We start from the raw sequence: 12278 nt of genomic DNA, 5'->3' as shown, positions 1-12278 counted from the left end.
CTTCTCAAGGAGGGATAGTGATAGGAGGCTGCATACTGACCTGGAAATGAAATACTTTTGTCTACTGATTTATCTCACTGCCCATGGCAAGTCCCCTAAGTGAGGCACTGGGGAACCAGAAGGGAATTCATTATAGGTCAAAGACGCTCCGGTTGGTAAAGATATGTTGGTGGAAATAGACTGGAACTAGTGTTGAAATAAGGATGTTTTTAGATCTAAGTTCCTAAGTTTTGAGTTAGATTTCTTCAGTGATTAGGGGTGGCTTCAGGGATGGCGCTCCCTGTGGAAGTCCTTGTCACCTCTAATCAGGACCCATTCAAGCCGTGGAGAGAGTAAGGATGTGATGAGGCTAGAGAGTCCATGCTAGTCCCAGAGAGGGGTGTTTGTGGGGACGGACACAGTCACAGCTACTCACTCAGACAGGGGGCTTTCAGACCTGCCAGCAGGAGATTTCTGCCATTGGTGGCCCTTTATTTTCCCTTAAATTTTTTCAATTACAGTTGACATTCAGTATTATTTTATATTAGTTTCAGGTGTATATCATAGTGGTTAGACCAGTGGTCGGCAAACCGCGGCTGGCGAGCCACATGCGGCTCTTTGGCCCCGTGGCATGGCCACGAAGTTTCAATCGCACTGTACGTGCGCGCCCGCACGTGGTATTTTGTGGAAGAGCCACACTCAAGGGGCCAGTTTGCTGACCACTGGATTAGACATTTATATAATTTATGAGATGATCCCTCCGTAAGCCTAGTACCCACCTGGCACCATACATAGTTATTACACTGACTGTTTCCCCTATTCTGTACTTCACATCCCCAGGACTATTTTGTAACTGCCAATTTGTACTTCACCTTTTGTTCTATCTATGAGTCTGTTTTGCTTGTTCATTTATTTGTTCTTTACATTCCACATATAAGTGAAGTCATATGGCATCTGTCTTTTTCTGTTTGACTTATTTCACTTAACATAATACCCTCTAGGTTCACCCATGCTGTCACAAATGGAAAGATTTCATTCTTTTTTTATGGCCAAGTAATAATCTCTCTCTCTCTCTATATATATATATCTCATGTTTATCCAATTGTTGAGGGGCACTTAGGTTGCTTCCATATCTTGGCTATTGAAAATAATGCTGGTTCCATAGCCCTGAAACTAAGTCTGTGTTAGTGTGTGGGCCTTTTAAGAGGAACCTGGGTTTCTAACAGCCTTCCATCTCGCCCAGATAAACGGAATCCCTGCTGATTTTCACGCTGGATGTTATGGGGGCTCCTTTTCCCAGCACTGATGCTCTGGGCTGGGGAGCCCAGGGTTGGACTGGGACCCCTTTCTTCTCAGGGGGGTCCTCCACAGCAGAGATATCCCTCCTGCTTTGTAACCACCATGCATGGGTGTGAGGCCAGCCTGTTTCATATCTGTGCCCTTCCTACACGGCTTCTTCCTTGTATCCTTAGTTATAGGACCTCTTTCCAGCTGGTCTTCAGATGTTTCTCCAGGTTGATTGTTCTATAATTTAGTTGTAATTTTGATGTGGTCATGAGAGGTGGTGGCCCTTTTTTCATGCCCCTCATCTCTGGGGACAGTTGACACTTGACTCTCCTTCAGTTGTCTAAATCCCACATCTGTAAGGTAATTTGGAAATATGGACAGTTAAAATGAATAAATACATATCTGCAGTTTGGTCAGTAACGCCCGAGTAACGATGTGAAATGAATGTTTGCAGAGTTATGAAAAGATTCACCTGGATTTCCTGAAGAGCGACCATCCTGCTGTGGCGCGCATGCGAGTGGATGCTGACAACGCCTACATTGGCGTCACCTACAAAAACGAGGAGGACAAGCTGAAGGACTGGGAGGGTGGCCTGGACGAGCAGAGGCTGAGCGCTGACAGCGGCTACATCATCCCTCTGCCTGACATCGACCCCATTCCTGAGGAGGAAGACCTGGGCAAGAGGAACAGACACAGGTAGATGTGGGTGTGGCCTCAGCTTCCAGCAGCGCTCCCCCTGCCCCTGTCCCTGCCCCAGCCCCTGCCCCTGCCCCTGCCCCAGCCCCAGCCCCTGCCCCTGCCCCTGCCCCTGCCCCTGCCCCTGCCCCTGTCCCTGCCCCTGTCCCTGCCCCAGCCCCAGCCCCAGCCCCAGCCCCTGCCCCTGCCCCTGCCCCAGCACACCTGAAGACAGGAGCTGTTGCCCAGATGATCAGGCTCCCGGTGGTGAATTTGTTTTAGGGGATCCAGGGGTATAGAACCCCCAGTTTTGAAAACACTTCCATTAGATCCTAATATGTGCCCCCTGGGGCTGGGGGAGGTGTAGGGCAGGGAAGGATGTGCTTCCCTGGTGGAGAATCTTTGACCTAAATCCTTAATTTGATCAAATTTACACAGCAACTGAGATTATTGAGATGCTATAGGCCTCTTTTGCTGTTTCCTTAATTAGTCACCCAGAAAGGCGAGAGAGAGGCTAGACTGGGCTATTTGACGCCACATCAGTGCTTTATAACTCTAGCTGCAAGTTGGAATCACCTGGGGAGATTTTTAAAAGTACTGATATACAAGCCTCACCCAGACCAAAGACTTAGAGTCTCTGGGAGTGGGGCTCAAGCGTGCTCTGGCTGGTTTGTGTTTTCTTTTTAACTTTGTATTATGGAAGAGTTCTAACATGCACAATTCAAGCAGTATTGTGAACTGTCAGGTATCCATCACTTCCCTTCAGTGTTTATGACCTCATGGCCAGTCTGCATGCCTGGCTGTATCTATTCCTCCACCTCTGCCCCCTCTGGAGTATTTTGAAGCACATCCTAGACATCATATCATTTCGTCCACAAATATTTCAGTATGTATTTCTAAATGGTAAAGGCTCTATCTCTAAAAATAACTATAGTTATTAAAATAACTCTAATATCATTATCTCACCCCCCAAATTGACAATAAATTAATATCAAGTTAGTATTCCCATTTCTTTGATCTCCTCACAAATATTTTTTTTAAATATTTTTATTGATTTCAGAGAGGAAGGGAGAAGGAGAGAGAGAGAGAGAGAAACATCAATGACGAGAGAGAATCACAGATTGGCTGCCCCCCGCAAGCTCCCCACTGGGGATCGAGCCCACAACCCATGTGCCCCGGCCGGAATTGAACCTGGGACCCCTCAGTCCACAGGCTGACGCTCCATCCACAGAGCCAAACCAGCTAGGGCCACAAATATTATTTTACATTTGTTTTGTTTTATTCAAGACCCAAATAGGAGTCACACAGTGGATATGTCTCTAAGTTTGTTGACATGTCTCTAAGTTTGTCCTGCCTCTCTTTGCCCCTAACATGTTATTTGTGAAGAAACCAGAGATTTGCCTGTAGAATTCTCACATTCAAAATGTTGCTGATTGCATCCTGAGGTGTATTTTACCATGTGCTTCTGCCTCATATTTCTGTTGTAAACTGGTAGCTCGTCTTGAGACTTGATCTAACTCAGGTTAGATTTTAAAGTGAGTATACTTCAGAGAAGGTGCTGTGTACTTCTGTTGGGAGGTGCCTACTATCCAGATGTCCCCTTTTGTGACACTAGCAGCCATTGGTGAACCTTCCCTAGACCCATTACTTTACTACCAAGATGATGCAAATGCACAGCCAGGACTAGAACTGTTGGTTTACACGGCCCAGGTGGAATGCCCCAACCATGCTCTCTCTGCACAGCCTTTGAGCAGAGGCAGGAGAAGGTGACAGTGGCCCCTTGTTCAAGGTCCAAGTTGCTATGGGTCTCCTTTTTCCCCCTCTTTCTTCTCAATATTGTCCCTTCTTCCTCATTCAGTTGACTACATACAATTACTGAAGCACAGGCATTATTATCTGGGAGGCTTATGATTGTGACCGCTCTCAGCCAACTGAGGTATAAGGTCTAGACAGCCCTTGTTTATTTGCATGCACCAGGTAGTTTTAAAAGAACTTTTTAAAAAATTTATTTTGGAATGTGTGGTTTAGATGAGATTTAGAGATGGGGCAAAGTGGTCTGATTTACTGTTCTAATTGTCCTTTGCTCAGGACAAAATGTGTTTACATTCCTTTAGCAAGCAGTATTTGTGCAAGTTTTGGGGATCTGTGGTAGAACTCTCAGGCGTGGGGGAAGCTGAGCAGTGGGCCTCGGCACACTCCCAGAGGTTCAATGAGACTCTGGTCCTGACAGGTGGGCTAAGCATGGTGTCAGCTCAGGTGGCCATAACACAGTACCACAGACTGGGGGCTGAAACAACAGAAATTTATTTTCTCGCTGTTCTGGAGGCTGGAAGTTTAAGATCAAAGTATTGACAGGCGTGGTTTCTCCTGAGGCCTCTCACCTTGGATCGCACATGGCCACCTTCTTGTGTCTTTTTCTTCCTTTCTTTCTTTTTTTTTAAATCTCACTTGAGGATATTTTTTGCCATTGCTTTTCAGAGAGAGTGGAAGGGCAGGGGGGATAGAGAGAGAAACATCAATGCAAGAGAGACACATTGACAGGTTGCCTCCCACATACACCCTGACCGGGGGCAGGGAGAGAACCCACAACCCAGGTATGTGCCCTTGACCAGGAATTGAACCCGAGACCCTGTGGTGCACGAGTCGATGCTCCAACCACTGAGCACATTGGCCAGGGCTGCTTGTGTCTTTTTCTGGGTGCAAGTACCACTGGTGTCTTGTCCTCTTCTTATAAGAACACTAGTTCTATTGGATTAAGGCCTTACTTTCATAACCTCATTTAACTTTAACTAACTCTTTAAAGGTTATATCTCCCAGTACAGTCATATTAAGATTTCAAATTCAACATATGAATGGGGAGGAGGGGGGTACAATTCATAGAGAGGAGATCCCCGAGCTGGGGCACTCTGGGTTTAGGCAGGCAGAGTCAGCGTGGTGTCCTGAGGAACCTTCTCCTCAGGCTCAGGATGCTTGGCCTCAGGAGGGGAGAGGGCAGGAGGAAGACAGGCCTTGCTGTAGAGACTTCAGGAATCCTGGTCAGAGCCTGTCGGGAGCCAGGTCCTGGGCTGTAAGACGGGCACTGTGGCTCGGGAGCCAGGTGTAATCCCAGTCATCAGCTCTAGGACCCCCGTGAAGCCTGGGGAGCAGCAGGGATGGTCTGGTGCTGAGTTTCTGTGGGAGCTCGCTTCTGTGCCCACACTTCTGCCTTCTCTCTGGGAGATGGCCTGTCAGAGAGAGGAGCATGGCAGGCCCAGGAGGGCCAGTTCCAGGGAGACAGACTCTCTGTGGAACTTGCCCCCAAGGAGGGGGCCAGCCGTCCAAATCACAGCATCCAAGAAAGTGTCATAAATGCACGCCCCAGCCGAGCTGGGTCAGTAGCCAAGGGGTGATTCAGGCCCCTAGTCATTGGCAAGGCCCAGGAACACTCCGGCCTGCCAGGGGAGAGGGGATGTCAGGACTAGATGGTCAGCCAAGTGGACTGGGGTTCCCAGTGAGGTTCCAGGACCAGGGTGTAAGTGGGGGCGTGGGGTGGAATATAAAGTAGTCGCCGAGGCAAAAGCTCACCATAGGAAAGGGCCCGATCTGTGGGGCTGTGAAGGGAAACTTCAGTCCAGTAGCCACATTGGTTTTAAGTGCTCGCCAGGCCACAGGGGCCTTGGGGTGCAGGACAGCAAACCGTTCCCCAGAGGTTTCTACTGGGCCAGGCTCGGTTTTCTGCTTGGAAATGATATGGAGAGGGGTCGGGGGGACAGAGGCTGAGGAATCAGGCTGGGCTGACAGGCAGGAAACAGCTGACCGGGCTGAGCCCCTCTGTGGTGTACGTGAGCCTCCTCCTTCTGGCTGACCAGCCTATAGTGTGGTTTAGATGCTGTGTATACAGCGTGGTGCTGCTGCCACACAGTGAGGAGAAGAGACCATTCCTGCCTGTCAGCAGGTGGTAATCTGCTTTAGCAAACAAGGCAGGACATTTAGCAAACAAGGCAGGAGAACCAAAATACTAAGAGTTCAGAGAAGGAAGGACAGACAGGGAATCATGACAGGCTGATTTAGGGAAGATTATTTTCCAAAAATTTTGTGAAAAATTTTAAATGTCCAGAAAAATTGAGAGAATACATTTCCTACTTAGATTTAGCAGTTGTCAACACTTTGCCACATTGCTTGCTCTATCTATCTATCTATCTATCTATCTATCTATCTATCATCTATTTATCTATCTATCTATCTATCTATCTATCATCTATCTATCTAATAGGTGTGTGTTTCACGTGCATATATACTCATACTTTTTTATTCTTGCAAAATCGTTTAAAACCAAATTGTTTGAAACTCTAGCACACATCCCTTCAGAATAAGGATTCTCTCCTACATAACCACAATCGCATGATTACCCATAAGAAAATTAAACTATTTCCTGATATCATCTAATATCTAGGCCCTATTCAAATTCAGGTGAGGGTTTGAATACTAGCAATAATAATAACAGCTAACATTTATTGAGCACCTATTACGTTCTAGGCACTGGGCTCAGTGCTTTATGGTTATTACCTCATTTAATCACCCTAACAAACAGGAATATTGTCAGGCACAATTGTCATCCCATTTTAGTCAAGGGAACAAGTTCAGGGGCTTAAGTGACTCGTGAAGTCCCATAGCTACTAAGTGGTGGACCATTCCAGACCTGAGACTTTCTGCCTCTAGAATGTCCCCTCGATGCCTCTACTCTAGTAAGTAAAGAGCCTTCACCTGGCCTTCAAGAGGAGGGGAAGGAAGGCATTCCAGGCCAGTGGGGTGACATCCTGAGAACACAGTTTGCACATTCAGGAGGTTTCAGGAGAGCAAGGGACTGGCCTGGCTGTAGTTTGCCCCTGATTCCATCCCTCTGCATTTCCTTCCCCGCGCCCTTTGACCAGGCATTGCTTATTTTCTCTTCCAGGAGGATTGAGCTAGGAAAGTAGACATTGTCTTAGCTTATTAGCAACTTTGATGAAAGATTTAGCAGGAGAGAAGGAAAGCTGGTGTGGAGATGACCCGCGGACCTTGATTTTCCAGGTGGCCACTGCAGTGTGATGGGTGATGAGTAGCTGCCTGGCTTGGTGGTAGAATCTTGCCCAACTGGGTAGCCCAAGTTTGAATGCAAAGGGTCTTGCAGGAAGAGCTCCTTTGCCTTTGGGGGCCACCCTAGAAACGCCACCATGGTCAGGTTGGGCTGTACGTGGCCGTAACCTTTCCTCTTTTTTCTCCCCAGCTCGCAGACCTCTGAAGAGAGTGCCATTGAGACAGGTTCCAGCAGCTCCACCTTCATCAAGAGAGAGGACGAGACCATTGAGGACATCGACATGATGGATGACATTGGCATAGACTCCTCAGACCTGGTGGAGGACAGCTTCCTTTAACTTGCGGATTCGAGGGGTACCTTCCACTCCCGGAGCCACCGTGGATCCTATTGAGAAAACCACTTTATTGCAATGCAAAGTTTGAGAGGAGGACTCGGATGATGTGTAAAGAGAAGCTCCCAGCCCAGGGCCTCCGGGAGCCCTCTACGTGTGAGTGAATGGGATATTTTGAAATGAACTTCTTCAGCGTTGCCTCTTGCAATGCTTCAGTAGCATCTCAGCGTGTGAAGTTTGGAGGTAGTTGGACAAGGAAATAATGGACCACACAAGACGAACTTTGTGTTTCAAGGCATTGGTGAGATTCCAACATACACAAGTTTTGTTGCAACAAAACTCCAGCATTGTAATTATGTAAATAACTCTAACCAAGGATGTGTTTAGTTTTGTATTAACTGTCTGCTCTGGACCTCTGAAGAGACCGACCACTCAACCCATCCATGTACTTCCTGTTTGAAACCTGGTATCAGCTGCTGTTGAACTTTCTAATGAAGTACATGCAAAACCACTTTTGAACCTTAAAAGGTACTGGTACTATAGCATTTTACTTTGTGTTTTTTTTTTAGTGTTAAAGAGATAAAGGCTAATGATTAACCAACCTTGTTTAATAGATTTGGGTCATTTAGAAGCCCAACATCTCATTTTTATATTGTAATCTATGTTTATAATAATACTACTGTTATCAGTAATGCTAAATGTGTAATATGTAACACGTCTTCCCTACAAAGAAAGCACAATTTTTTAAAAAAATCCTTACTAAGTAGGTTGACAGTTTTTGACATTTATATTAAATAACATATGTTTCTCTATAAAATATGGTAATAGCTTTAGTGGATTAAATTTAGTTGAACATAGAGAACAAAATAAAAGTAGTGTCTTCCAGGAAGTCAGAGTTTTTACCTACGTACTGAACAGGTCCCCTAACCCGTTGTACTAAAAACAATTAACTACCCTCAGAAGTGATGGGATTGGAAACAAATAAGCAAAACCCTTGAATCCTAAATATCCTCGATATAAAGGCATAAGCCTATGACTAACATGACTTCTTATGGAAAATACAATCATCAGCAAAAAGATGGCATTTGCCGAGACTTTACTCATGCCTGGTGATAACTTTGGTGGATCCCAACGTATATGTTTTTAAAATTCTACAGACCCTAAAAGAGGCAGAAGAATATCCTGAATATGAGCCCTTTTTCTTCTTCTCTTACCCCGAGGAGAAATAGTTTGAAACTCTGAGCCCATAAAGGCATTGCTTAGTGAAGGCTGTGTGTGCCTTCATCTGGATCTTTGGTTCCCAAACGGAACTGGCAACCAGAATCCCCTGATGGTAAGTCCTCGTCCCAGAGATTCTGAATGACTAGATCTTGGGGGAGCAGAAACCTGTATTTTTATAAACACCCTGGCTGTTCTGATCAGCCGGGTCTGGAAAATACCAGCGTAGGTTACAGGAAACAGCCATGGGAAAAAAATAATTTGAAATTAGGAACTGGGCTGCTGTTGAAATCTTTGGCTTCGGGTCAGTGCCACTTAATGCCACATAGCTAGCAATCGCTATCCTTAATTTAACTTTTCAGTCTTTGCTGAGGCTGACCGTGCTAAATCTTGGTTGGCAGGTCTTCTAAAAGTAAAGGCACTGCTGCCCACAGCATGGGGGAGCTGAACTCCCCCTTCCCTCAGCCCCAAAATGCATGTACAAAAACGATGTGCCAAGTCTCTAGAACCAGGCCAATATTTTGGTGAAAAAAAGAAAAGTTTTTTCTGATATTTTGGGGTTAGATGGGAGGACAAATTGTCACATCAATCCAAACTGTCAAACTGGTTGGCGTGGGTTCATTGGCATTCTTTGCAATGCCGCTTAATCTCTGCCACCATATGAATGAAACATGGGCTGTGATTACTGCAATCACTGCGTACGCTCCTGACAGGTGATGCTTTGAAAGATGTAAAAGCAATAACAAGGTACTTGACTACCTACTGGTGTAATCTCAGTGCAAGCTCAACTTTCTTACCCACCTTTTTCATAGCGTGAAGACTGAGCCAGATTGGCCAATTAAAAAGCAAACCTAACTAGGTCCTGTAGAGCCAATTAGACTTGAAATACATTTGTATTTCTAGAATCACAGCTCAAGCATTCTGTTTATCACTCGCTCTCCCGTGTGTAGACTTCTTTTGTTGCTACTTTGCATTTTGATATTCCGTTGAGTCTTGCGTGACATCATCAGGCTGGAGAAGATTTTCAGACCAGCAGGTTCCAGTCCTAACAAATGCTCCCCCCAGAGTTTGTGTGTCATTGCATTTTGTTGTTGTTTTTGTTTTGTAAAAAAACAGCGTTTTCAGTGTATCACAGATTTGTTTCCTTTATGGCCTACTGCAAAGTCCCCAGATGAAAATTTGCCAATCATTCCTGCTTTCTGTTTTTATGAAGACAATCAAAGCTGGCCTGAGAAACAAAATTTGTGACTTTTAAAATGATCTATGATGTCCTTAAAATGTGGTCTGCCAACCTGTAACAAAATGGTCCTATTTTTGTGAAGAGGGACGTAAGATACAATGATGTTATACATCAATATGTATATATGTATTTCTATATAGACTTGGAGAATACTGCCAAAACATTTATGACAAGCTGTATCACTGCCTTTGTTTATATTTTTTTAACTGTGATATTCCCCACAGGCACATTAACTGTTGCACTTTTGAATGTCCAAAATTTATATTTTAGAAATAATAAAGAGAAAAATACGTAAGTGTTCCCGAAACAGTGGTGTGGTGAATGTGTGAGAAGAACTAACTCGATAGGAAGGGTCTACCGGTGCAAAATGTATTGCAAGTCCCCGTTCATGTTTTTGTTTTTAAACATGTAAATGAAGATCTTTATATTTCAATAAATGAGATATATATATAATTTAAAGTTATGCTAAGGTTCCAACATTTTTGTCTTTAGTTTAATCATATAAATTAAAGCAATCCTATTCAATTTATTTTCTTAGCAACATTTCAGCAGGACTCTGTATTGTGGTTTTGATGAAACCAATAGAAAATTTAAGATGTAAACATTATTTAAGCTAGTCAGTTCTCAGACTCAGCATTTGACTTAAAGATGATTGGCACTTGGCTAATCTTTGAGCCTATTTGTTTTAAATATATTTTTATTGATTTCAGAGAGGATGGGAGAGAGAAAGAGAGAGATAGAACATCAATGATGAGAGAGAATCATTGATTGGCTGCCTCCTGCACACCCCCTACTAGGGATCAAGCCCGCAACCCGGGCTTGTGCCCTTGACCGGAATCAAACCCGGGACCCTTCAGTCTGCAGGCCAATGCTCTATCCACTGAGCAAAACCGACTAGGGCCTTTGAGCCTATTTTTGTTTGTTTATTTGTTATAATAGCATATTATTGTTTTTAAATTTTTTATTTTTATTTTTCAATTACAGTTTACTGTCTATTATTTTGTATTGATTTCAGGTGTACAGCATAGTAGTTAGACAATCATATACCTTTTAAAAAATATATATTTTTATTGACTTCAGAGAGAAAGGGAGAGGGAGAGAAAGAAACATCAGCGATAAGAGGGAATCATTGGTCCACCGCCTCCTCATGCCCTCCACTGGGGATCGAGCCCGAAACCTGGGCATGTGCCCTGACAGGGAATCGAACCGTGACCTCCAGGTTCACAGGTTGACATTCAACCACTGAGCCATGCCGGCCAGGTGACAATCATATACTTTAAAAGTGTCCCCGCTGATATTTCCAGTACCCATCGGGCACCATGCATACTTATTACGATATTATTGACTATATTCTCTATGCTATGCTTTACATCCCATGACTATTTTGTGACTACCAATTTGTACTTCTCAATTTTTTCACCTCTTTCACCCAGTCCCCTAACCCCCTCCCCTGTGGCAACCACCAGTCTGCTGTGTGTATAATAGCATATTATTGTGTGATGTTTTCCTGGGCAATATGAAGAGTACAGGACTGCATTTACTCTGGACAGCATTCAAACATTACAAAGGCATCAAGTACAAAGTTAAAGTTTTTTCCACCACATCTTCTTCCCTGTCCCATCTCCCAGAGGCAGGACTGCGTCACTCGGTGAGTGTTTTTGTATCCGTGCAGTCCCCTTTTTGTGCATCTGCTGATACACATACCCACGCATACCCCAGAGATATTGGGGGTTCCGTTCCAAACCACCACAATAAAGTGAGTCATAATTTTTTTTTTTTTTTTTTTTGCTGGTGTAAGGTCTTTCCTTTAATTTGTAAAACACACAACAGCTGTGAAGTATAATAAAGCTATTTTTGCTTTATATTTAACCTAGAAGGGATTGTACTTTAGATAATGCTTTGTGATATGCTTTTCTCTTTTTCTCTTCTTTTTAAAGATAGACTATTTTTTAGAGCAGTTTAAGATTCACAACAAAATTGAGAGGAAGGCACAGCCCCTGCCCTCCACACATGCACAGCCTCCCCATTCTCACTATCCCCCACAGAGGGGCACATTTGCTACAATTGATAACACATCATTATCACCAGAGTCCACAGTGCTTTGTATTTTAAATGCTATATTTAAAGATCTCTGTGAAAAGTATGTGTGTGTGTGCATGTGTGTGTATAATTTCCCTCATTTTTATCCACTGCATAGTATCCCACTGTGTAAATATGCTATAATTTATGCCCTCATGTTCCTATTAAATGCATTTATATTTTCCAGTTCTTTGCTATTAAAGTGCACATGGAGTAGTGCTTTTTGAAAATATATTTTTATTGATTTCAGAGAGGAAGGGAAGGGGGAGAGATATAGAAACATCAATGATGAGAGAGAATCATTGATTGGTCGCCTCCTACAGTGGGGATTGAACCTGCAACCCAGAATCAAACTGTGAATCCTGGTTCATTGATTGACATTCAACCACTGAGCCACACCAGCTGGGTTGGAG

At 44.2% G+C, this 12278-nt stretch overlaps 1 protein-coding gene across 4 annotated transcripts in view; it reads left to right on the top strand.

The window, feature by feature from the left end:
- PDGFRA (platelet derived growth factor receptor alpha) overlaps positions 1–10093 on the top strand; it is a 43943-nt gene extending 33850 nt beyond the window's left edge. For 3 of the 4 annotated variants that reach the window (XM_006093962.3, XM_006093961.3, XM_014460196.2), the window contains exons 22-23: positions 1721–1962; positions 7187–10093. In XM_006093962.3, coding sequence (XP_006094024.1) covers positions 1721–1962; positions 7187–7334 — 390 coding nt within the window. In that variant the 3' untranslated portion in view covers positions 7335–10093. Of the gene's footprint in view, positions 1–1718; positions 1963–7186 lie in introns of those variants that run through there. The other variant, XM_023758264.1, reaches the window with a different exon arrangement.
- The last annotated feature ends 2185 nt before the right edge of the window (positions 10094–12278 follow it).

This window comes from Myotis lucifugus, unplaced genomic scaffold, assembly GCF_000147115.1.
Source record: "Myotis lucifugus unplaced genomic scaffold, Myoluc2.0 scaffold_127, whole genome shotgun sequence".
Classification (NCBI taxonomy): domain Eukaryota; kingdom Metazoa; phylum Chordata; class Mammalia; order Chiroptera; family Vespertilionidae; genus Myotis; species Myotis lucifugus.
This window is presented reverse-complemented; position numbering and strand designations above follow the sequence as displayed.